At 36.6% G+C, this 27,894-nt stretch overlaps 1 protein-coding gene across 1 annotated transcript in view; it reads left to right on the forward strand.

Moving 5' to 3' along the window:
- LOC106954154 (BMP/retinoic acid-inducible neural-specific protein 3-like) overlaps window positions 1-27,281 on the forward strand; it is a 61,692-nt gene extending 34,411 nt beyond the window's left edge. The window contains exons 3-9 of the mRNA XM_015043433.1: window positions 5,508-5,698; window positions 9,249-9,439; window positions 13,829-13,934; window positions 14,145-14,381; window positions 16,597-16,819; window positions 22,626-22,968; window positions 26,017-27,281. Of these exons, the coding sequence (XP_014898919.1) occupies window positions 5,508-5,698; window positions 9,249-9,439; window positions 13,829-13,934; window positions 14,145-14,381; window positions 16,597-16,819; window positions 22,626-22,968; window positions 26,017-26,787 (2,062 nt within the window). The 3' untranslated portion in view covers window positions 26,788-27,281. The remainder of the gene's footprint in view (window positions 1-5,507; window positions 5,699-9,248; window positions 9,440-13,828; window positions 13,935-14,144; window positions 14,382-16,596; window positions 16,820-22,625; window positions 22,969-26,016) is intronic.
- The last annotated feature ends 613 nt before the right edge of the window (window positions 27,282-27,894 follow it).

A 27,894-nucleotide genomic window follows, 5' to 3' on the forward strand; every position in this document is an offset into this window, starting at 1 on the left:
TATATATATATATATATGGTTCTCTTCTGGTCTTCCTCATGCACATCTCTGCTAAATTTTAATAAATGCTCAATGACAGGAGAAGATGAATTACCAGAATCAGTCCTACGAGCCACCTCAGCAGTGATAGAGTAATAAATTCGCACCACGTTATGCAGGTAATCAATTCCCTGCATTTCTTACTGATTGAATATGAAAGAAGTTTAACTGCTGCGTTGAACTAAATGAAGCAAGGTTTGTGTTTTTGAGGATGCATGAGCATATTTGAGTTTGTGTGCTTTGTAAATTCACTGGAAAGCATCTCCATGGCTTGGAATACAAACACAATGCGGGCCTTCCGCCTGAGCCACCTGTTCACAGCAACTGTTGCCAAGGGAAAGCTGCCACGTTCACCAGGGTGAAGGTAGGAGGGATGACATAGGTTTGGCCCTTTTCTAAGCATATTGTATTAGGATAATCTCTTTGATTACTTCATTGGGATATAATATGATTACATATAATATTTCAGACTCGAATAAACTGTAGTTTTCAAGCCTAAAAACAGAATAAAACAACAACAAAAAAAAACAACACTGATATTAACTGTTGTTATGTGCTGCTTAAATGCAAACCCACCATTCTAAAAAGATTTAATAAACACTTGAGCCTTAACCATGTTTTAAACACATTTCCACCAAATAGCATCAACCCTCCTCTCTACTACGTATCTGCTACTAAAGCCTCTTTTACACTGCAGTGCCAGGCCCGGCCTGGCTTCCAACCCATTTCCGCCAATATTTCTTGCTGTATCTGTTGGAACTAAATCTCCAGTGAGGGGGGTCACTGCCTCGAGTGCTCCAATGACCACAGCTACTGCTGTTACCTTCACCTGCCTTTCTCTCTCTTGCTCTTCCCTGAGCCGATGATATTTGTTGACTTTCTTGTATTCCATTTCCCTGCTGTTTCCATTGTTTAGGACGGGCAGTTCAATCACTATATCTATCCTCAGCTGTTTAACAGTGTTAAGAATGCTATTTTCCACTCCTGTGGAAGGTGATCTCCCCTTTGACCTCAATGTCTCCAGTTCTTCTAAAACTTTTATGCATACACTTTATCTTTTCTAAAAACAAACATACAAACAAACAAACAAAAAAAAACAGTCATACAGCCTTTTCTTTTGGATGCAAGTTCACACAAACTGGACAGAATTAGTGCTTTCGTCTTATTCTTGATTACACTTTACTTTTTGAGAAAAGTGGAGGCTCTCTTTTCCTAAAAATAAATTCTAAGAACTCTTCAGTGAGATAGTACTTTGAGAATTAAACTTGTGAAACTGATGTGCCACTGCAAACAGGAGCAATAAAATTGATAATAATAATGACTTAGGTGGTTGTAGGAGGGATTGCAGACCCTAAAATCAACTCTGTGGTGAAACCCATTTCATTTCATCCTCTTCCTGCAGGATGAACCATTTGGCCTATCGGGGTTTTAAGATAAGACAGGGCTAGCTTATCACAGTCAGCGATAACGGAAGAAACGAACGACGGCAGGGATTTGCGAATACGCTTTCTGTACCTGTATCACCCCCAACTACCCTCCCCACCTCCCTATGTATTCCTCTTTTTTTTTCTTGCACAGAACATGCTGCGCCTTTAAACTTCTGCTTCCATGCTGCAAAGCGGAACTCAGGAGACACCATGTCCCATTTGAAGAGGTCATTTATTTGTATAGCATGAAATGAGGTGGAGATTTATAGCTACACTAGATATGTCTGAGCAAGAAATTAGTCAGTGGCTTTGTCTGAATACTACAGTGTCAGCAAAAAGGTCAACGAGCACCACTTCTCCATTTAACATCATTATGTTTACTTCCCACACTGCTTATAGCTCCCATTTAACAATGCGTGCAACCGTCTCCGACTTTCTTAATATGTAATAATAAATTAAAACTAAATGCGAAGCAAATCTGTGCTACCTGCTCTTTAGGTTTTCTGTGCTGTAGTTTGAATTCCCAGTGATTTACACATTGTATCATTTAAACATCTGTGTGTTCGAGCTTTCCTCATTACTCCTGGTTTAATGTGATATATACCCTTTCAAAAGGCCACACTCCTTCCATCCATCATCTGCAGCCAAGGTTGCCCAACCCTTTCTGATTACAGCAGTCAAGCTTTTACGGTGACAAGAGAGAAGTGCAACATTTGACTGATTGGACAATGCAGTTCATATAAATTTACTAAAGGTTTATTTCCGGCCGCACAGCGAAGTATGACCAAAAACAATCAATCACTCAAGACAGCATTTGATTTTCAGGAGGCATCCAGATGTAGCCCTTCAAAAATGAATTTCTTTAATAAATAAGAATGTTGTCTAATATGACTAATGGTTCTCAAAGAAACATTTTCCCTTTCATCTCATATTCACCTGATTATCTGGAATGTAGCTGCTTATTGCCAGGCTGACAGGAAGACCTAATACTACACTTTACATCTATAAGATACATTTCTCAGCCTTTTTAACTACCCTGGTGATTTCCATCTGTGACTTCTTTCCCGGAATTCAAAACTTTTTATTTTGCATTTGTGAAAAGAGAAAACTAATATCCAGAGTAGGACCTCAAACTGTTGCTCTTCTATGGCTAAAGCTTTAAGTTTGAAAGCATACATTCTAAACAGCTGCAATTAAAGTTGGCGAACTAAAGTTTGCTAGTTTAGTTGTAAAATACTTGCATTTCATCCTCAATTCTGATCCCACATCACATGCATGCTGTTTTACATAAAATGTAAGTGAACTTCGGTTTTAAAGTTGGATTTGTTTTTATAGTTATTTTCTTATCTTGGTTATTTGAAGTTCTTGCTTTGTTTCCCGTCATTCTGCTGTCCACACTAAATACAACAATTAACTTAGAAATATGAAAGAAAAATAACATTTTAGGATTTGCTGTACTATTAATTATGCAAAAAACATTTAACTGAAATTAAAAAATGATGAAAGAAACATTTCAATAGTATTACTGGAGTGACAAGCTGACGTGGCATATAATCTGTGTAAGCTGTAAATCTGTAGAAACAGACAAGAGAGACAGACTCAGAGCTGCATGTTTCAATGAACTTTTAAAATAAGCTGCTGAATTGTTCCCCCATGCAAAGTGCTTGAAGTAAATATGAACCATCATGGATACACATTTATGGCAGAAATGTCTCTGACCTTGACTGATGTTGTGCTAAAATTGATATTACTGAAGCTAAAGTTAAATGGAAAACGGACAAATGCCCCCTGTCATATTCAACTGAGCCGTTTCCCAGGCAACAGCTGTAAATGAAAAGGACTTTGCAAACAATACCCGGACCACTTCTAAGATTGTAGCTCACATTTTCCTTGGAGACTAAGTTTGCTCATCTGTCATGGAAAAACAGAGCTACATCATTTTTTATGATGGTTCCAAATATGAAAAATAAAGGCTGTGTTTTTCCATGAAAACATAAAAATGTGTATAATTTATGTGGTAGATTTATAATTCTACTTAAAGGCTAGTATTTTTATGAGTGCATGTACAGTAATAATTTTATTTTTTAACATTAGAAAGATGATTTAAAAATATAGTAAAAATCATGGCAAAAGCAGTTGAACATGTTGGAAACTCTGGAGCAGTTTGTGTTTGAAGATTATTTTTATTAGAATAACTTTGACTTTTCTTATCCAGTTTCACGTTAAATTGAGCTGTATTCAGAGGAAAGTTTCCCCTATACTTGGAGCATGTAGGACAGATTTCATTGGTTTCAGGTGAAAACTCTTTTTGGAAGCAGTTAAACAACCTAATACCGAGGCCCAGAGGCAGCTCATGTATAAATGGCGCCCTGGGCTTACCCATCTTTCTGTGCCTGATTCTTTCTCTTTTTTTTTTTTTTTTCTTATCTTCTTAAATTGAATTAAGTTTTCAAAAACATCTAAACTGGGTTCTGGCGAACCAATAACCAGTTCAAAAATATTTAATCTAGGTTTGACTAATCCGAATATTTAGTATTCATTGCTGTCCCAATCTAAAGTTGTCTTGGAAGAATTAAAGCTTTATGAAAATAAAACAATGTTTGAAAGAATCTTAAGTTCTGTGCAGAATAGTGTGGTTATTTGATCGACTATAATACAAACCACTAAGGTCCTTTTTGCCCATTGCCATTATCAATTAAAATAAATAATTGAACAAACTTGGAATATTTTGTTTTACTACATACGAGGATTTTCGGTTGTTTGAGTTTGTTGTGGGTTTTGTCATTTGTCCTTCTTACTTATTTCTATTAGTTCCGGCTCATTTATATTTTTATTTCAGTTCTTACTTAGTGATTCTAGTTATGTTTATTTATTGTGTCTAGTTTAGTGAGATAAATTTACTAGTCTTTGGTGTGCTCTCACAAACCCCCTGTGTCACTTCCTCTCTCTCTCTCTCTCCTCAGCCTGATTTCTGCTCTCGCCACACCTGCAACCCATTAGCTCATCAGCCTGAGTCTTTTGTTCATCATTTAACCTCCCAGTACTTAAGCAACTCATTCTCAGTCACACTTTGCTGGTTCCTCTTGTTTAATCCTGAGAATTCCTGTTACTTGATAGGACTTTATCGTTATGTTATTTTTCTTTTGCTCTGGCTCCTTGTGTTCTCTATGGCTTTTTGTTGTAAGTTTTTTCTTTTTTCATTCTTTATCAAATCTTTGAAATCAACTCAAAGTCTCAGCCTGTTGCATTTGAGTCCATCACAACACACATCATGACACTTCAACTTTAGTTTTGGTTATGGCGTTTTGAACTGATATTAATAGGATTTATGCTTGGTCAGTCTAACTGTTTATTTTTGAGAGAATATGCAAGTTAGGCCTAACTATATTAACCCATTTTATCATACAATGCTAAACAAATGGGTATAAACTTGCTATTGATGGAAAAATGTTAAATTTGCGATACAAAAGTTGAACTCACTCTTTGTAGTTCATCAGTTGTTTTGATTTTAATAAGATTTGTATTTGAGCTTAGAGAGAATGTAAAGAGCATGGGAGTCACTCTAAAATAATGTCATATTTCTATATATAATGTTGTTTGTCTTAACTGAGGGATAAACAAATTAGGCAACTAAAATATATTTTTTGAGTAATTAATTGAACAGATTAAATAGTTTATCTAAAAATTGTCCATGCTAAGTTATGTTTCTATAAATAATCTCAGGTTTAATTACATTTTAAGATCAGTTTGTTTACATCTTGTTTTCTTAACTTCCTGTTTTTGGTCAGTCATTTTATATGTTACTTTTAACTCTAAATCAATAGGCTCATAACCAAAATAAACAACCTTGTGTAGAAAAACAGCTTGTGGGTTCTAGAAGTCTGGACTCCCTGGAGAGTATTAAAAAGTCATCACTATGCTTTTGATCTTTTAGCAGTTTATATAAAAATGCATTTGATTTCAGCAACTCGCATGTAAATCTTTGGATTTTTTATTTTTGTTTTACTTTGTTTTTTGTTCTTGTGTGACTATTCTTAACAGGGAGTTTGGGCGATGGAAGGTGAACAACCTTGCAGTGGAGAGAAGAGATTTCCTGGAGTCACAGTTACCCTTAACACCAGAGTTCATCAGAAACATTCGACTTCTGGGCCGCAGACCTACAACCCAAATGATCACTGACAATCTGATCAAAAAGTATGGGACTCACTTCTTATTAACAGCAACACTTGGAGGTAAAAGAAACTATTACTGCTTTTCTCTGAATGACGATTTTTGTGTTTAACAGCAAGAATGAATTACACAGGAATGCAGTTGTAATATTTTTGTTGAACGCTGCAATGATGTCAGCTGTGATATGTCCACATGTTCATACGTTTTTTTTTTGTTTTTTTTGTTTGACATTAAGACACTTCCAACACTTACCTGAGTTAGTCAGCCTCTGATCTTTTCAACAGCGTCTGGTGTGGGAATCTATTGCAGTAAGTCTGCTTCCAACATACTGCATTTTTAATGGAATGCAAATTGTGAATGCTTAATAAATAATAGCTAACACATTTAATATTCTGAAAAGTCCCCTGCTATGTTAACAGTGCATACTAAGATACTGTAAAGACAAAGCAATATTGTGCAGTCATATATACTGCATGGATTCACCAGTTGAATTGAACTTTATTCGTTTTAAATTAAAAAGGAATAAATGAACAACATTCACTTCAAAAGTGCTTTTGTACAGAGACGTTTTGAAGTCAGTTGTGCAACGTTTTTCTTGAAGAAGCCTACAGAAGTGTGCTTTTTTATAGCAAGGCACTGAACCTTATGAGGTTCCTGGTGTGAGACAAGACCATTATAGATGATAACAGCTCTACAGCCATTATTGTGTGATTTATGAATGCGAATATGAGTAGGTCAGAAAGAGATTTGATAAACTGTCACAAAAAGGGAAGCTATTTAAATACCTTCTTCTTTGGTATTTATCTTTTTTTTATATATCTATGTTTCACTGAACATCCAACAGTAATGCAAAGTGAAATGACAACAGATGTTGTATGTAATGTATGATATATATGCACATCAGGTGCAGCTACAGAGTTAATCAGGATTTTTGTTTTTCTTGTTTTATGCCATTGGCTTTAGATAAAGTAATAAAGGCACAAGAATGCACCTTCTTTTCTTTTCTTTTCTTTTAATTATTATTTTAATTTTTCACAGAACAAGCATTTAGCTTATAAAATATGTTATGGCCCAGGGGGAAATGTTACTGAATGAATTATTTTCCTCAATGATGATCTTGGCTTCACTAAGCTGTGCAACTTGAGATAATAAAATCTTCCAGGTGTTCTCCATGGACAGCAGATGGTGATTCACATTACTGGAGTTTACTTAGAGTAACCAAAGAAACATCACAAAATAATTTAATATATCGGTTTAGGTTGCCAGGTTGAACCCCGGTATGCCTGTTCCCCCCATCTATCTCAATCGTGTTTTTCGGCAAGACATCTTCCTTCCTTGCCTGCTGGTGGTGGTCAGAGGGAATGACTGACTGTAGCTTGTAACTTTCTGTCGTCCTCTACCGTGATAAAGCACTATACAAATGTAGACCATTTCCTATTTATTCGTAAATACTTGTGCAGTGTCATGGTCATCCAAAGTTCGTTTTTTTTTTTTTTTTTTTTTTTGCCTTCACAGACTGTTGAATGGTCATGCACTAATTGGCTAAAAGAGAAAAGGAATAAAAGGAAAACTTTGCAAGATGCCAGAGAGGTCGAGGGTTCTCTCAAAGAGATTTGCTTTTACAAAGCAACACTTGTCAATTACTTCGGCCCTAACTCCAAGCTTTGAAAAGGTTGCTGTTGTGAGTGGCTGTACATAATGCAACCATCTCAGGCATCCTGAGCTGATGTTGCCCCACACTCTGGCTCTCAGCCAGTGTGTTAGTGTCGTAGACGGAGGAGAATGAGGAGTTTGCTTTGGATCTTTGCCCGAGTACCGTCTCTGCGGTTCCGTATGGATTGCCTCTGTGTTCAGAAACATATGGACTTAATGAAATTAATAAATAGATTGTGATATTAGGAGTGTGCCCTTCAGCAGTTGAGTAAGAAAGGCAGTTGGCAGAAAAATGACTCAGAAGCATTAACACTGCATTATAATGAGAAAGATGATGTGCAGTGTCTGAGGAACTCTTAAAGCATAGACCGTCTGCTGCACCCCAGCCCTTAAACTTATGAAGAGGCGATTGCTATGATCAGTGGCTTTAGATGCTGGGTGGCACGGCCTATTCTAGCTATGATCAAGAATCCTTATTCTTTAGAGGTGCTTATGAAGGCTGTGCTGGTGTTTCGTGAAGCTTATAATTATCTGCATTTTTGAGTGGCTCTCCTGAAGGAAAACAAATTGCGTTTTAAGGTTAAGCCACTGTTAAGCTACAGATTAATTTCTGAAAATTACCCATGAATGTATTTTTGGTGCAAATGTTTCTTGTTTGAAAATGTGTTAGATGACATAGAGTATAAATCTCGAGAACCAAAGTATAAATCATGCTTACTTCAGATAAGAGAATAGGACTGAAGAACCTTATCAAAGAAATTCCACATATATAGATTACAAAAACAACCATTTTTTTTTGTTGTTGTCATCTTGGTAATGTGACCATCAATCATGGTTTCTCTCTAATGCTTGTAAAATAATATTTGTTGACAAAGCACCTATTATACATATAATTAAATAAAACTGTGAAAAAACTAAAACAATTGTAACATGGACACAATGGGTATGTGGCCTAAACTACCAGTTTTCAAGAAGTGTGCAGGGAAATAGACAGATTTACAGTTTCACAGCTTTCTGGAGGTGTAGCTGATGAAAGGATCTCCAGTAGAATTCAGTTTTCCGGCAAATATACCTGTATTTATATAATATAATGATGATATTCTCAATATTCTGGATGAAACCATCTGTTGTTAGCAAACACTTCTAATCCACCTCATGTACTCTTTAAGACCGTATGGCTGGAAAGCCAGACTAAAAGAGGCTGGTGTTGGGAATATGATCAATGGAAAAGTTGGTTTGAACTTCCTCCTTTTCTCTCTTTGGTTCTGCTCTTTATCTGTGAAGCTTCCTCTTCAATTCCTCTGGGATTTGGGGTCGTTGTTCAGGTATTAGTTGAGCTTTTGAAACGCTAATCAGCTGCTCCCAGTTGTAATCTAAAGCACTTGTTGCAGTGGTTATGAATCTTAACAATAGCCCTGAAAGTAAAAAAACAAAAGGGGGCAAAAATCCTTCCAGCTGCACAATATCCTAGACCAAAGGGAGTAATTGTCTGAAAAAGCAATCCCTAATCCAAAAAATTATGAACAAAAGTCTGGAAAATGAACAAATCAGAACAAACATAATGGAGCTACTCCAACATGCTGCCACCATGAAAAGTGGAATTCTACAAATATTGGCAATAGTCTTTCAGTCAGAAGTCACTTGACAAGCATGTACATAACAACACTGGAGTTTTCTGGGAGTATTCATATTACGTCTGGTGCCAGAAATAGACAGTGTGTAGCTACACTCCTATTCAAACAGTTGGAAAGCGTGACACTTTGTCACATTTAGATAAACACTTCATTTTAATGTGTTCTGGGTGTTAAAGCCAGAGAAAAGGTCTGACATTTTTAAACATGCCACTGCAGAATATTCTCTAGAAAGCTCAGAGAAAGGTTATTCTTGCAAGGCTTTAATGCACCTCTGATTCACCTTTAAAAAAAACAATGAGAGAAATTCTGTTCCTTTTCCATGCAGGGGAAGAAGCCCTTACAATATTTGTGGACAAAAGGAAGCTGAGTAAGAAAGCAGAGGTGAGCGATTTCTCTGGTAACTCCTCTACTGTGACTCTGGAAGCTCTGCACCAGCTCGCCGCTTCTTACTTCATTGACAGGGAGAGCACTCTGCGCAAACTGCACCACATCCAGATTGCCTCCACTGCCATAAAGGTAATGACTTTTTTATTAAGATTATTTTAAGACATTATTTACCACAGTAAATGCACATACTATCACACTTTCCATCCACATTGAGTCTGATATAAAACAATGACACATGAAAGAGAAACGGCTTCACTGATAGATTGACAAAAGTCTGCAAACGTAGCTAGCGGCTTGTCTAAATTCTCAATCTCACATCTGGCAATTTTCCCTCCTAACCTATGTTCACATTTATAAATTACATTTATTAATTTTTACTGTCTTGGAACATTTTAGCATTCTCTTAAACTAAAATTTCATTTTTATCATGGACAAGTGTGTTAGACTGTTTTGAATCATGTTATTTCATATTGTATAATGCAAAAAGTACAGAAGAAAAAACTAAGCTCTAGAAATTTACAGTAAAATGTTGAATTAAATTAACCCCCCCCCCCAAAAAAACAGCTTTTTATCTCAAATCTGTGCGTGGTCCTGAGGCGATTATCCCATTTCCTGTCTGACTTATGTCAATAAAGGGCACTGGTACCATATAAAAGATAAAAAGACAGAAAACCAGCTGTTGGCTATGAGAATCATCAACATTTATTAGCTTATCTATACAAACAGCATGAGGAATAAATCTAACATTTTGATGCCAAATCCTTCCAGGGACCAATAATTTCACCAAGCTTTTGGGAAAGCACAGATACTGCAGCCACAATTTCTGCCGAGCTAACCTCTTCAACTCTGACAGTCAGATCACCAGCATGTTGTAATTGTGGTTGTCAGACAAAAGGTTTGCATGCCTTAGAAAATGTTTGTCATAATCTAAAACAAAGGTGTGTAGATTTATTAATAATCTGTTTTATTTTCTCTCACTTACTGTCTTTTAGCTGTCAAACATAGCACAATTGTACATAGAAATATGGATTCAAATGTACACAGATAAAATGTGTCCATATATTTTATACGTGTATTACTTTTTTAAATTGGGTTAATTTCAAACTGTTTAAACAATCGGCTGTCAAGCTCACACATTTGAATTTCAGATTCAAATTTGCCATCTGAAAGATGGCTAGTTGTGCACAGTTGTCATAGTTAATGTCCTTAGTAAAACGCCATTACAGCATCAATGAGAGCTGAAAAGAGAAATACTCTTTTTATTCGTCTGCTTGTGATGAAATATGATCATCAGCTGCTTTGAACACATTGAGTCTGCAGGAAGCACCATGATGAGCACATATGGTGAGGGGAAGATAAATGAGTCCTGTGAAACACGGCTGGGGACAAGTCACCAGCTCCAGTTGTCACCTTCAGGTAGCGTGGGGTTAATAGGGTGACAGAGGGAAGGGCGTCCCTCTTCTCTGCCATTTTCTGTTCTCCGGGCGCAGCAGGAGCTGGCTGTGGTAGCTCCTTTTCCAACAGAATATGAGTCAGATTCATGTCAAAGCTCTGTGGCTGTTGCAATAATTTGTTCAGAGAACGATGAGTTTTTGCAGTCAAAGTGGGCACAGCAGAGGAGTTGCGGCAAATGCCTTTGTCTATTTTATTTCTGGGAATCAAGGATTCCTTCTGTAGTTACAGAGGGACAGAGAGTATGCGAGGTTGTGCTTTAATAGTCCAAAGGCAGTCATCTGGTGTGACTGACAGGTGGGAAGTGGAAAAAGCACAGATTCACCTGTATAATCAGTGGAAAGTGAGTCAAAGGGGTGACAGATTCTTCCACACTTGTGCATCCTTTCCTAAAGGCGTTGACCCACAAGATAGCAGAACAGATTGGAGCTCTCTGCATAAATCTAAAATCTAGCAAGCTGAGGAATGAATGAAAGAACACCGATGAGGCATTGCCTGCATTCTTCAGCCATGAAAATTGCAAATTGAAGCTCATTTTTGAGGAGTATAAATGCATCACGATGCCTTTGAAATGTGGAATTTCTTCAGGACGTGTTGGTACAGGGTGAAGTTTTCTGATTGGATCTGCTTGTTTGTACAAAGAGTAATGACTTCAGAGATATCCAAGAGCAAAGGGATGCATTTTTGTTGCACCTTGCAATTTTTGTGAACCGAATCAATTAGATTCCTCTGCCTTACTCAAATGTTGTTTGCCAGTCAGTCTACACAAAGTGATAAACAAGGCTTCAGTCTTGACCAAGAGAACAGCAGGGACCTTTAATTTTGTCCTGCCATCCATCCGATGGATTGCCTCTGGATTTATTGCACTCTTGTAATGACAAACACATTTCTGTGTACCCAGTCTCACACTATTGATTGTTGTCTGTTCAATGACCAAGTACATTGGCTGTAGTGGGAAAATACCAAAGTATGTCCATAAAGAACTTCACTTATTGTGAGTTGACTGTGACTTCACATTTCTGCTGTCAGTAATACTATTCGCATATTCAAAAAGCAGTGTCTTTTTTAGCAAAATCTGAAATGTGCAGTTTGGTGCCTAGACAGTACATCTATGCAGCACACACTAACAAATTTGAAATTTGTAGGAAGACCAAATCATGTAAAAAAAAAAAACAACAAAAAAAAAAAACTAAAATTATAAACCGAAACTATAAGCCTGCTTTATGGGATGAGATAACTTAGACAGAATAAATGATTTATTTTTTATTCAGCTGTGTTATTCTGTTACCACATGAAAATCTACTTATGCCTTAATTTCTGTGCATACGATTAATTCGTCAGTATCACTAGAGATCACATTTATTTAACATTGAAACACGTTGGGTCAAATGGATTAAGGTAGAAAACAAAACAAACAAAATAAAAAACAACTACAAGCTTTTTAGCCATGTATACTGAATGCATGAATGTGGACAGACCATACACATATCCTTTATAGGTTGATGGGCTAATATATTGTTTCAGGTTTAACATCAAAAACGTAAAAACAAACTCAAACAGTTTCAGTCACACTTATCAAGCTTGCATAACTGCTATCACACTATTTTATAGTTTTATTAAAAAATTAATTTCCAAATTAGGTAACATCCTACACCTTTACTAAGCTACCAATAAGTTGGCACGTGAATAAACTTATGATGTACAAACGTACTTAAATAATATTAATAATATGTCAGTATTCAACACTGTGGATAACAGTTGAACATGTTGATGGCTTCTGCTGTCATTTTTGAAACCTCCTGATTTTTTATATGCTTTCTAAAACATCAGGAAAAAAAAAGTTGTTTTTTTTCTCTATTTTTGTATTGAAGTACCCTAATAAAACCCATTATCTTTATCTAATAAAGAAACTTGTATTCTTTTTTTTAATAAAAATCATGAAAATAAATGGCATATTTCTGCCTCAGTGTACACAGAGCATCAGTTCCCACATCATGAGAGACACTGCTAAACGCAGAGGAGAACAGTCTACCACAGTATTCCTCCATCCACATTACTTCCATATTTTATCATATGCCTACATACAGGTGGCTAATAATGTCCTATTAAGCTTTTTGTAATATACCAGAATGTATCAGCAGTGAAAGGCAGCTGCTAAGCAAAGCGGAAATTGAATGTTCTGCTCATCATTCAATGTTTTTCCATATGGCATATCATATGGCTTATCAAATAATTCCTTTTAAGGATTAAATATGCCTGTGATTTAGAATCTAGCATTGTGTCTCATTTCCTCGCATTCGTATAACCCCACATAATTCAGGAAAGTTTTAATAAAGTGATATAAATGTATTTTAAGACATTCAGTAAAGCAATGCCCCTTTCCTTCTGTTTTGAATAAAGGATGTTTATTCGTTGTATTTGTCTTTTTGTTCCTATGTTTTATGTTGTTTCATAAAAAGGTAGAATACTGAGTTTGTACTTGGAACAGCAGTTTTTTTTTTATTGAACCCTTTATGATGATCTTGCTGATCAACTTACCCCAATCGTCTCGCCTCATCCATCTATCACTGTACAACAACTGTCTCCTGCCAAGCCTGAGTTGGACAGATTGCTAAGCAAAATACAAAGTCAAAAAAAACACAAAGAGAGAAAAACGAGATCTACTTGTATGCACGTCACTGTCACCGTAAGAGAAGGGGACAAGGTAAAATAGGCTCTTGCAGATGAAGTGAAGAAAGGGGCTTTGTGGCAAGAGTCATTTGGAATGTCCTTAATTAGGGGCTTAGACAAAAAATAAATAAAGAGTATGGAACCATTCTTGCCTTAAAATGAGAACAGCAAAGTGCTCCTTCAGCTATTCAGCAGAAAGGAGCTTACTTATTTTACATTCAAATGTACAATTGATTATGTTAAAATGGCTTTATTTTAAGAGAACAGCAATACCAATTTACATTACCCATTTACATTACCCTAGAAACATTTTTCTTTTCTCATCAAGTATGCACTTTGCTAAAATGAATAAAGTGGAGTAGTTATAAATTACATTTTGTTGTTGTTGTTGCCCAGGTGACAGAGACGCGAACAGGCCCTCTCGGGTGTAGTAACTATGACAACCTTGACTCCGTCAGTTCTGTCCTTGTTCAGAGTCCTGAAAATAAAGTCCAGCTGCAAGGTTTGTAAAATTTTTACCCGTTTTTTTTTTTCTCTCTCTTTTTTTTGTGTGTTTCCAAATATATCTGTTTGGCATACAGATATGTATAGATTTATAGATTTTATTAAGTAAGTTATCAACTCAGCCAGCACTTTATGGCCCCCACACTTTCACTGTCACTCCCTTCGTGCACATCTTCATGGCGGTACTAAAACCAACTTGATTTTACAGGCTTGCAAGTGATCCTACCAGACTACCTGAGAGAAAGTTTTGTGCAGGCTGCTCTCAGCTACATAGCCTGCAATGGAGAGGGTGAGTTTGTCTGCAAGGACAATGATTGCTGGTGCAACTGTGATCCCAAGTTTCCAGAGTGCAACTGCCCGTACATGGACATCCAAGCCATGGAGGAGAGCCTGGAGAGAATAACAGAGACCTGGGGGTTGCTTTATAAAGAATTTGAAGAATCAGGTGAGAAAGTCCTCATAAAAAATAAGGAATTATTGCTTCCCCTCAACTTGTTTGCCTCATCATACTTGGAGAAAATACGACTTTTGCATATAAATCATTTATATGAGAGAGGGTGGGCATGAATTCAGGTATTTTATCCGCACCATTAAACCTGATTGAGAATCCTATTCATATATCTCTCCATACTCTGATTTAGGGTTGAACAATAATAGCTGAGTAAGAGTATTGAATTCTGGCATGCTATCTGCATATAGAAAATTAAAAACATGACATGAATAGCATAGAATAAGGTAAAAAAATGAAAAAAAAAAAAAAAAAAAAAAGAACTTTCAGCTTGGGCAGTTTACAGTAAGTCTGCAGAAGATTAATCAGCTATAAAACCCATTTATTGCTAGTCCAGCTTTTCCAATCACCGGGGAAACAGAGGTTGAATAGAAGCTCTTAGCACAATGTTTAGTTATTATTGCTGTGCACGGTCACCCTGCCCTGACCATTATTACTCAGGTGAAATCAAAATTGATGTCTTTTTATCCAGATTTGCATTATTCTGAAATATTACTCACTGCAATTACCTTCAAACTTTATGTTTTAATTGCTGACTGTAAAGTGAGGGCAGGAGTGTGTCCAGAATGCAGACACCTAAAAGTATCATAAAAATGTCCTTCAATAAGAGATATCACAGTGCAGTGCTTTATCGACTAAAGATGCAAATAAGTCCTAGCACTAAAGCAGAGCGCGCATAGGACTAAGGAATTTATCAAGTGCCAAAAATATAACATAGCACCTTTAGTAATAAATTAGTCATGTAATGTTGCCTGAGATGTACCAGCTCCTCTGGATGTACAAGTATATCTCCAATTATGTTTTTTCTAAATCAGAATAGAATAGAACAAAACGGAAACTGCCTTTGCTGTGTGTTTGTGTATTTTCTTATTAAAATGCAAATGTGTCACTTAAGCACGTTAACACAACCTACACAATATACCTAATTTGCTGTTATGGCATTTAAAATTTCAACACGTTTGTTTGCTTATATAAAGATGTTGATGTTGTAGCAGCTGGTCAGCAATGCAAGCATATTATGCATGTTAGTTTCATAGGTCTCTGTAAAATTACAAATAAAGATGGTAAATTGTATGGCAATTAGTTTACAAAGTCACTAGATACGGCCTGTCAGGAGAATCTGGCGATTACGCCCAGTTTTGGGCTTCTAGACAAAAATGGATTTTAAGGTCTAAATCCAGATTTCATATTCTTTCTCAAAATAGAAAGGGTTTGAACATTGTTTTTGGAGCTGGATGAAAAATGGGGTCTCGTCTTGTAAAACATAAAGGGTGCATCCAGTATGTTTTTTTAGCATACTTGGCTGCATGCCGATCTGTTGTTCAAGAAGTGATTCTTGTCATTTATAGAGGTGCGTGCCACATGAACAAGCAACAAAAAAGCTACTGCTGAATTTATGTGACGGAAACAAGCCGTAAACATGAATGCGGTCTTGTTGGCAAGCTTCACATGCTGTACACTCATGACAGGGAAATCTAAGTAAGAGGTGTGTGTTGTGTTTCAATGTTTTTCATCTGTTCAGATGTAAATTCCTTTCAGCTCACACTACAAACTTCTCTCTTTGTCCTACTTTCCCAACCCTGATAAACTAAACTTTGGCTTCTGAAAAATACAAGTTTCCAAAAGACTTGTTTATGAAAGGCTCATGCAAAACATGGACGGGATGACTTCTAAATGAATATGATTTCCTTTATCTATTCTTGTAATTACTGTTTGTATTGGTACAGCAAAAGGTCATGTAAATCCCTATTGCATTCATGTGTTTACTAAAATTAAGTATTACTTTTTTTTTTTTCTGTAAGTATAAACTTCAAATCCCATTTCAGACACCTAACTACTTTTGAAATATGTTCATGAGTGCTGTACTACAGGTACAGGTACAATATAATGTTGATAATAGAGAGAGTAATGCAAATAGTGCTAAACCGCACTTATCGCCCTCCTCGTTAAATATGTCTTCTAAAAATATCAGGAACTGGTTTCTTTCTGTTTTTAAATATATTTTCTAAACTGAATTGTGGTGTTTCTGCCCGTCTATAATTTTTAACACAATCTCCTCCTTTACATCTTAGTCCATGTCTTGCTGTGCTGGATGCTGTGTTTCAGAACATAAACACTGTGATGATGTTGACCCTGATTATTGTTGTTGCAGATGAATTTAAAGCCTTCTACACCAGGCTTCCTCAGAGCTACTTCCTGAATGTATCATCTATTCAACACTTGTGGTCCTTGGACAGCCTGTTTCAGTGGCGGTATGAGCAGCTTGAAAACAGCATGCGGGTCCTCTCCAGACGAGCCCAAAGAGTTATTTTCAAGCTCTTCAGTCTCAGTAAAAGATGTCACAGACAACCTCAAATTCGGATACCAAGAGAGCGGTGAGGAGACATTTATATACTTTCTTTATTCGTTAAATGTTTTCTTAAGTCAGGGCGTTTTAAAGAGCAACTACATAAAGTAACTGTGAACATTTAGCCAACTTCACCAAGTCTTTTCCAGCAATAAAATGGATAGTTTTTTCCCCACCATTTAAACATATGGTGAGCAAGGAAACAGAATCTGGGCCAAACAAAATAAAAAAAGAAGGAAATACAACCAGAATTATTACAATTTTAGATTTTCATGGGCTGGATCTGAAGATGCTCCACTGCCACAGCGGTGTCTGCTGAGCCCTGGGAGGTTTTTGACTGGAGGGTAAATGAACTGCAGTCACAGCAAAAAGCAGTTCATACTTTTGTCACTGCAAATGACAAGGCAACACCAGCATCATTTTGCATCGCAAAACCCACAGCTTAAGCAGGTAAATCCCACAACATCAGTGAAATATGTGAATGGGATAATACCTATAACAACAGCAAAAAGTTTAAAGAATGAAAACCCCTGCTTTACTCTACTTCAGACATCCCAAATTTCCGATTATGATTTCTTATGCTTTGGTCACGTTACTCTTATTCACTTTAAACAATACACAGTGATGTCTTTTTCTCACATCTTTTTATAAGGTAAGCACCAAGCTCCCTGAGAAGTTGGATGGTTTAGGCATTTTTTCATCATTAGTATGAAGTTACAATTTTTAAAATCTTTCATAATTATTTTTTTGTCACTGGCCTCACAGCTTAGTGTAGGTGTTTTATTTTTAGAAATAACACCCAAGTCTATATCAGGGGCTTCATTTTTTTTCCACATAAACAGCAATGGTTTATGTGTTTATCTTCACATTCACTAAAAATAATCAAATGAGCAATTAAAAGTCTTCAGAAAAATAAAGAAAACACCAGTATTAAAATTGAATTGTTATTTGTGTAGGCCACTCCAACCACCTTCATAGCGATGTGGTGTGTTACAGCAATGCTTGGCTCCTTCAGTGTTCACTGCCGAGGAAAGACAGTCATTATTTCTATACCAGAAAACAGTCACTTGTCAGTAAAACCTAGACATGCCAATGCGAGGGTGCTGAAGGGGTGTTTGCAAAAGGTGATGCTTCTAGCCATCACTGTCAGTCATGCTGCATCAGTTCAGCTCAGCTACCACAGTAATGGCAGCAGCGGTGGTGGCAACAGCACATAGATCAACTGCCAGATTAATCTATAGTGGGTTCTTGACATACAGTTTCGGTCTCTTTTCTCTCTCAGCATTCCTGCTTCTGAACTGCTCCGGTTCCTCCACCACAATATCAATCTCGCATTAATCGCTTATCTATGCAGCTGATATTGCCTTCCACAGCAGGAAGTTTTGTCGCCAGCTTCCAAATCTTGCTTATCTCAGTTTTTACAACCACATCATCTTTATTTCGTCTCTTAGGTTTTCTTTCTCTACACGGTGATATTAATTCACTGTGGAAAGTCATTTTTAGCTGAATATTTGCACCTTTGAGAGAGAAGAGGAAGGCCTCTTGTTGACATCCTGTTTTCTACACCTGAGATTAACAAGTGACTTGTGATTGATTTTTGCCTCTCTTGGATTGCTCTTTCACTGTGATGGCGGTTACAAACAAATAAGAGTCTAAACAAGTCTTATGCTAGAGGCACACCACATTTTTGCTCAAAGTTTGACTATTTGCATTAATGATTTATGTCATCGTTGAAATGATGGACTCAGATCTTATTTTTTTCTACAAGCTTCTCAGAAAGCGCTTTCCTCATATGCGTCTTCCAGCTTTTTGAAAGCTTTCATGAAGGGATCCTGTAATCATCCAGTTACTTGTTGAATGATATTAGGAATTCACTCTAAAATTACTTTATAGATTTTTAATAATCCTTTCAAGGCTAAATTTCCTATAAATGTTGTCTTTACATCTGCGGTCATGTCTCAGGGAATTTAATCTCGCATGAAGGGCAAACTGGATTTATAGTTGTAACATCTTTTACTCTGATTCTATGTAAAATTACTTTATGATTGATTTTGCTTGCTTATCTTGCATGAGTTGAAAAGCTGGTTTACTTTGCATGCAGTGTCTTGCAAAATATTACAGCCACACATTTTAGTGATTTTATTGGAATTTGTTTTGATAGACCCATAATGAGTGAGTTGTGAAGTCAAAAAGAAGCATTTTTACAAACAAAAATCTGAAAAGCATGCCATTTATATTTATTAATAATCATCCCGTTGCAGTTCTGGATGTCAGGTTTAGGGTCACAAACCTTGTGGAATACCAAACTGTATTCACGTCTCATGTCTTTTACTGCCTTAAATAGATTTTCTTCAAATATCTCTTTGTTTTAAACTTCATTCATCTTCTCAACTCTGATCAGCTTCCCTGTTTCCACTAATGAAAAGCATCCCGACAATATGACTCTGCCACCCACTGTGGTAGCATCATATTGGTGGGCATAGTGTGTCTATGGTGGCATGCAATTTTCTACAACACATTACATTTTGTATGAAGGGAAAAAACTCAATTTTGTTTTATTTATCACATCTTGTTTCCTGTACTCGACTTGTAAACTTTAAACATGACTTCCTGGAGCTTTCCACTTTCACTGGTACTTCATAAAGGTCTGGGTAGTGAACTGCACTACAAAGAGTTGTTATGTGTATGGACTCTTACCGTATACGTGGACAGCTGCTGCTCCTCCAGAGTTGCCATGGGCCTTTTTGCTGCTTCTCTCTAAAGTTCTTTCTTTGGATCACAATTCAATTTAGGTAGGTTTCCAGGTAGTTGTATAAAATGTTGGAATCCATGAAATAGTTTCATTCAACTTCATAACTATGTGTTTTTTTTTGTCTGTTTTATAAATTCCCTGTTAAAAATCATAAAAATTCACAGATGTAACATGACAACATATGGAAGAGTATTTGTAATAGAAAATATAATATAGAACAGGTGATCTGGAAGAAACAGCACAATGTGCGTCTTTTCTGCAGATATAACAGTGAAGATGTTGGTAGTAGTTAAATAGCAATTTGACTAGTAATGGGGGGACATAAGTAATGACTGATAAATATCATTTTCTATGTAGCAATCTTTCTGTAACTTTGTCTAAAGAAAGTCAATAAGCTGTTTAATTGTAATGACCACACAAATTCTCATGTTCACTTGAGGAAGTATAATGACCCTTAACAGTCTAGCCTTCAGGCAAGGAAACTAACAGCGTGCAATCTACATACTGGTTTAATTCCTAAGTGGGAAATTAACTTTCTCTTTGATTTGTTATTTGGTAGCCTGTTGTCATAATTCTCAGTCATAGTATGAAAGTGCTGGTTTAAAAAAAATCTATTTTTACTTCAAATCCGTTTGATACAGTGGTGTCCTAAGTGTACAGGAAGCAGGTTCTCATCCCCATGGTAACTAAACACACTGATCAGAAAAGACTTTAATAGAATGAAAAGCAAGATAGAAAGTACTTTCAAACATCATCTTCATAATATGTTTCTTATTGCAATTTCAATGATGTTTACATCTTTTACTTTGTTTCTCATAAAGCATGAGGCACATGGAAATTCATTTCAAGAGAGAAATGCTGTCTATCATTTTTTCTCAGAGATCAACATTTAAAAGCAGCAAACCGAGACACAAAAGTAGACATAAATGATAGTCAGATGAAAAGAAAAAATGCATAAGCAGGCAAGAAACTCCTGAGCTCAGACAGAAACCCTACCTGAAATCATATTCATCATCTAACAAAGGAGTGGCAAGAGAAACCGAAAACAAGAATAAAAGCAAAATGGGCATAAATGCAACCGTAGACTCCAGCAAGAGAAAACTGACAAGCTGACAACTGAAAAAGAGGAAGATGTGATTATAATTGCATGGAGAACTAACTGGAAAACAAGATGCAAGTGAGGCAGGAGACAGAGAAAATGCAGTTATTTAAGATTAAACGCGTCTCACCAGGAGAGCGGAGTCTAACAGGCAGCAGCAGCGGGCAGAAACAGAGAGCTGCAGTAAAGATCTGAAGTCTCCAGCAGTCTTCATTTTGTATAAGAAGTCATAATACTCTCAAACCTATAAATGAGCTTCTGCACAGATATATGATTTATACTTTTAAGGTGATAGTCAGGATATTTTGAAATGATGTTCTGAGATGTTTTGACCAATAATAGCTTCCTCACATTGATAAGATACAAAGCTGTGTAAGCCATCCACTCACAAAGGATCTTTGTTATATTTTATTGCTGTTTTCTCAGCCAAACAATTTTTTATATTGCGCTAAAGTTACTTTGGTTGACAGTGTTGGCTCTTGTCAGTCTGACTCAGTAGATGTGACTTCTCAGTCCACTCTTTCGAAGAGTAGAAGAAACTTTTGGATTTTGCGACAGGCTGTCAATTGTGCAAAAGCAGCAAAGATAGTATGTGTCCACAGTTAGTTGTGACGACCTTGTCAGGTGGCAATTTGCTGAGGTGTTGCAGGAGCAGATCCACTGATTACGTCGGCCAATGGATCTGCAGGATCAGGTGGATAATTACAAGCTTAGTTTAAGAAACTAGATGATACATGTTCATTGCTGTCGCATTACATCCCACAGATATATGCCTTTTCAGATGGCTTTAAATTGCAAAAAAAAACAAAACAAAACAACAAAAAAAAACTACAGGAACTAATATCTTAAAATAAAGTTGGGTATGTTTTCTTCTTCACACACTAATCAGTGTACTGCAGGGTAAAGGAGCTATTAAACAAAATAACTTAAAAGATTAGCACTTAAAAAAACTTTTTTAATTATGTTCTTTTCAAATTCCCATTTTAAAACTTTTGCTTCCTTAAAAAATAAATATTTTTATAGTTCTTACGGAGACGATTCTTATCTTTTTGGATGTTCACTGAATTTTTAAAAATTAAATTCAGTAATAGCCCTTAGAGGCAACAGTTTCTTAAAAGTGTTTTTTTCAGGCTTACAAGATCACAACAGGAAACTATCAGAACCATCGCTGTCTTGTCTTTACTGTGTTAAAGCTGCTGGCTTACCCACAGGTCCTCTGTGAAGAAGAGGAGATGTGCTTTTAATTCATTTCCCAGAAGTTGTACTTTATTTTACTATTAAAATCTACAGATTTCTGAACTTGGGTTAACGTCTCAATGAAATTCAATAAATTCTCCAAAAGTAACAAACACTTTAAATTTAACTTAAAGTTTTCCTCAATATAAACTCATAAACAATGCTTTATTTTTTTCAAACAAAAATGCAACTTTTACATGCCGACGACCATTTCTCTTCTATAAGCAAAGATGATAAGAGGCATAAAGGGATCATGGTGGAAAAATTGCAGCAGCATGGAATGAAACTCCAATTCACATTGGGGAATTGTGTGCATGTCTGAAACTAAGTCACCCTCCGGCTACAGTGCACTTCTAATATTTATGACATAAATTGATCAAAGATAACATTCTCTGCTCTTCTGTTTGTCTGTCATTTTCTTTAATAATCATCAAGCATGACAGGAGTTCAAATTCATAAACATTCATGAGAGTCTCAGACAGAGAGGAGAATCTGGTAAACAACACATCATGACAAGACAGTGTTAAACGTTGGACACATTTCCTAGATACACCTCTTTTGATCTGCAAATGATCTTAACCAGGATTAGTTAAATTCTCTCTGGGTTGTATATTTAAAACTTATAACGAGCCAGCTGTCTGGCGGCTCATTATAAGACAGGTGTCTTATAAAGCTTTTCCCCTGTTAATCAGCTCATGTTGAAAGTGTATTTTGATCTCTTTATATCACTTATTGTTATTCCTGCAGGCCTCAGTCCTACTGGCTAGGCCATATCCAGTCCCTCCTGTACTGCTCAGAGAACAACCAACTTGGAACGTTCTCCGAGGAGCTTCACAGCTGCAGCTGCCGATATGAACACAGCCCCTGTCAGTCGCCCCCACCCTGCTCTGTTGGCGAAGGCTCAGCCTGTGCAGTGTGTGCACCAGACAACCACACCCGATGTGGAAGCTGTAACCCAGGATTTGCCTTGATGCAGGGGGCTTGCAGACCCATGGTGGCAGACTCTACAGAGAACTACCTGGGCTTTGAGACGGACCTCCAAGATTTGGAGTTAGGCTACCTACTGCAGAGAGCAGACCGCAGGCTTGAGGTATCTCTTTGTTCACTTTTGTTTAATGATGTCAGGTTCACTGCTAGTTGAGCTGTACGAAAGCTGTGCCTAGAAAAAAAAAAAGACACAGACTCCTGGGATTGCATTGTGTAGTGGCCAGCTTCTGGCAAAGGGAAGCTTTATAGTTTCTCCACATTTCTATTTAACAATTTGGCACACTGTGTTTTAATGGAACCTATTTGTTGTTTTTGTGAAACTTAGCTATGTGTATTTAATTAATTTATTTGACATTGCCAGATATTGAACACATACATATTGTTACACTGTAAAGTATGACTGTCTGTGTAAATATTCTATGTGGATGCCACAGCACATTAAAAACAGTACATATGACAGGTTGCATTTTTAGATTAATGAACCCAATTTCTCTAAATAAAATAAAACGTCTTCAAATACATGAAACTTAACATAAAGAAGGACACGACATTCTGAAATGTTTCTTAATTTATAAAATGAAAACTTACTGATAAAGCAAATTACACTTTATGAAATGAGTTTTCATAAGAAAGTATCTGGATTCAACTCCCTGAAACGACATGCTTAAATCAAGACAGTGAAAAGCAACCCGGTGATAGTTGAATTTGATTTACAAATCTTCTGCAACTGTTCTAGTGCCAATAGACTAACATGTTTTGGCAGTTTTGTGGATTGTAGCATTGAACTGTATTGGTAAGACAGACTGTTGCAGAGATCTTAGAGCAGCAATTGCATGGTGTTCAATTATTCATTAAGACATTTTACAAGCGGATGAAAATCAAGACAGCAACCGATATTGCCAGAAGTGGATGTGTCCTGCTAGTTTACTCCAAAGTCTGACCATACAACAAAACAAAAGGCTATTAGCCATTTCCCCACTCTTGTAGCCAGTTAGATTTTTTATGTTAAATATAAACAAATTTAGATAAAAAACAAAAAAAAAAACAAATCAAAACAACTTAAAGGTCTACCTCAGCTTAGAAATCAAACAAGGTTTAAAAGCAGTCTGTGCTTAGTCTAATCTACCTACAGTGGTGAATGACAACTTACCTGATTCTTGCAGTAGTAAAAGGAGGATCTTTTACTAATGCCAATGCTGGAACAGGGGTAAAGCACAACCCTCATATGGAGGCCTTAGTCCTCGGCTCAGACGTCACAGGTTCGAATCTCAGCCTGCCAACCTTTGCTGCATGTCTTCTCTCTTTTTTTAAAAATACTTGTGTACTGGAAGCTTAAGGTTTGGACACCACTTCTTCAAATCATTCACGTTCACAACAGTCTTTAGAGAACGGAGGTGCAAATCCTAACTTCAAAGATACATTTTACAAACCAGTTTTACAACAACAAATAAAATACAAAATTGACTGAACATATAAAGCTCTTTTTAAGTCATATTGACCGGGAACAGGGGTTAAATGCCTTGTCTAGAGGCACATCACAGGAAGAACCTGAGCTCAACTTGAGGATTGTAAGACAATTACTCCCTTAGAGCTACAATCGACCAAATAACCAGCACAGCCCGATGGATCGCTAACAGGTTTTTAAGAGGGTATGCTCTCTCAGTGCTTCTTTCATTGAATATCTGGTAATGGTAGAAAATTTATCTGATAAAGAAGAAATCTGTATAAGCTTCACAGTATTATTGTTGTACAATGAACATACGGCTAAAACTGAGTTTTATCACCAACATTTATTTTCTTCTCTCCCCTGATACTACACCAAAAGCATTAAAAAAACAAAGTTTATGTTAAGAAAACCTCTTTTTTTAACTATTAAACCTTTGTATATACTTTGTAGTGACTGTAAAGGAATCGCTGGTTACAGTTCTATGCTTGAAATCAAGTATTTTTACTTTTGCAAGAAGGAAGCCTCGCTCCCACACTGCGACACCTGACACTGCTGTAGTGAAAAGAGTTATTCTCTCACTGTTTGGCTTTGTTGTTCAGTCTCCGCAGTAAAATTGCTTCTGGATAAAATGGAATAAAATAATCCAGAGTGAAATGAAAGAATAACTTCGGGTTAATATAGGTCTATATCTCACAGTTGAGACACGAATAACAATTACTCTGGCCTTAGAATCACTTTTGCAATTTAAAGATGAAAGGGAAATTTGGCAAAAATATGTAATGTGACAAATATAACTTAAACCTAAAAAAAAAAAAAAAAAAACATGTTCGATGGGATTAATTCTAGCAGAAAGCATAAAGGGTTAGGATACTTTTGCTTCTTTAGAACCTCAAGATATTTTGTTGTAAATTAATTATTTACGTCTGTTTTTGTGAAATTTTAAAAATATCAAAATCAAAGCTTTAGTTGTCAATTTTAGAAATAAACTGAGCTGAAAGTGACTTGACTAACAGGAAAAGATCTAAATAAACACTCCAAATCTATAACAGAAAGGATGAAAGAAAAACAACTAAATGCTTTAATTACTAAGAAAATCTCTGGCTGAAATTAAAACATATGATTCAAAAGGGAAGTTGTTAAAAATAAATGCTTTCATATAAAAAAAAGTCTTTTGTTACCATTTATAAAAACAAATTCTAAGAGACTTGTTGGATGTAGTGAAGAAAAAAAATTATAAACAATGCTTTGAGTTGGTTAATTTGTTGTCCCCGACAAACTAAATCTGCTTCTTATCTTAAGAAAATTTAAGGCCTTGAACTTGTATGATAAAGAGGTGTGAAGTGTGTCTGCTGCTCTTTTTTCCCAGCCTGACTTTCCTCTTCCTTTTCAGAAACCAAATCTAATAACAGCAGCAATGATGGCATGGCTTGCTGTTCATTTAATATTGTGCATATCCTATATCTACATATACATCTAGCATCGTATTGAATCTTACTGTGCTCCATAGACTCGAATGAGGATTTTGAAAATGCACAGTGTGAACTATACAACTCTGTACAACACAATGTTGTCTTTTTTCAGTGATGTTGCATTGCAAGGATAATATCATAAATATAAAGCTTTCTAAAAACTGCATGCATTCAATATACATCATGTGTTTTAACTGAACTAATTAGATTTTGTCGTGTGTTTTCGGTCACACAGGTTCATGCAATTTTCATCAGCAACGACATGAGACTTAACAGCTGGTTTGACCCATCATGGAGGAAGAGGATGCTGTTGACCCTAAAGAGCAACAAGTATAAAACCAACATGGTTCATATGCTGCTTGGAATATCCCTTCAAGTTTGCCTTACAAAGAACAGTACCCTGGAGCCTGCTCTCACTCTTTACATCAACCCTTTTGGTGGGAGCCACTCAGAGAGCTGGTACATCCCCGTCAATGAAAATGGTTTTCCGGATTGGAAGGCCACCAAGTTGGACCTACCCTTCGAGTGTTACAACTGGACTTTGACATTGGGTAACAAGTGGAAGACGTTCTTTGAAACTATCCACATCTACCTTCGTAGCCGGATAAAGACTCAGGACGGAGCAAATGACAGTGTTTATTACGAACCTGCCGAAATTACTGATCCTGCTCAGAGCCTGGGTTACATGAAGATAAACAGTATCCAAGTGTTTGGCTACAGTATGCACTTTGACCCAGAAGCAATTCGTGACTTGATCCTCCAGCTGGACTACCCTTACACACAGGGTTCCCAGGACACGGCCATCCTTCAACTCTTGGAAATACGAGATCGTGTGAATCGCCTTTCCCCTGCAGGCCAACAAAAGATGGACCTGTTCGCCTGTCTCCTCCGCCACAGGCTCAAACTTACTCCCAGTGAGGTGGTTCGCATTTTTGCCTCCTTGCAGGCCTTCAGTGCACGTTTACCTAATTCAGTGGATTATGAGACCACCAAGCTGTGCAGTTAACAGCTGGTTGAAAACTCAATTGTAAATTGTGTACAAGGAAAACTTTTTAAGTCCTTGATACAGATGCATACACATGTGCTTTGTCTCTATTAATTATCAAACTCTATGGTTAATCATGAGGCAACCAGCCATGGACAGCTGAAGAATGTACTGGACGATGCCCATTTCAGTGCCATGTGGAAAAAAAATGGGCTGGATCTTTGAGGAAATGCACAACTGTTTCTCAAAATAATATTTCTGCTGTAGAAACTCAGAAACCACTGCATACAGCTGAACCATCCTGTTTCAATATGATTCTGCTCATTTATACTGTAAGTACCAATGCTAAATGAATAGACATTTTATGGTTAAAATGGTACTCTCTGTTTGTTTGTATTTTTTATATGTTCCTTTGCTTTAGTGACTGTGCACTTTCCATGACTTGAAGATTGCAGTGGTGTAAAACAAGATTTTGTAGATAAATTGATATTAAAGACATCATGTTATAACAGAGTGGATCCACTGAAAAGTTGTATTTTAAACTCACTAGAGTGAAGAGAATTTATTTGAAAGCCACAAAAGAAATATCATTTCCTTTTGTTTGATTAACTTTGGCTTTTCTAAGCGAGCGGTTTGAATAAATGCCTCTACAGCAGATAAAAAAAACACACTGAACAAGAAGATACATTTACTAACCTCTTTATCAGGTACACATTGCTAGCACTATTTTCCCGTATGGCAAGCTGTTGAAAACATTCCTCAGATTTGGGTTCATATCAACATAGTGGTGCAGCACAGTTACTGTGTCATCTGCACATCCAGGATGCAAATCTTCTGTTCCATTACATCCCAGAGGTGCTCTGTTGGACTGGGATTTTTTAGAGGTCTGAAAAAAAAAAAAAAAAAAAAAAAAAAAAAAAAACAAATTCAGATTTCTTAGTTGAGCTTTTCCATTTGGTGTGTTAGCCTACTGTTAGTAGCCAAAAGAAGACGGGTGCAGTATGACCATGACATGGTCAACACCAATACCCAGCTAAGCTGTAATATTTAAACCGTGGCTCCCCAACCGCTAGATCCCAGATCCTTATATTGATACCCGAGTCCAGAGTAATGAATGTGTAGTAATTT

This window comes from Poecilia latipinna, unplaced genomic scaffold, assembly GCF_001443285.1.
Source record: "Poecilia latipinna isolate Pla-1442-1.1 unplaced genomic scaffold, P_latipinna-1.0 Scaffold632, whole genome shotgun sequence".
NCBI lineage: Eukaryota > Metazoa > Chordata > Actinopteri > Cyprinodontiformes > Poeciliidae > Poecilia > Poecilia latipinna.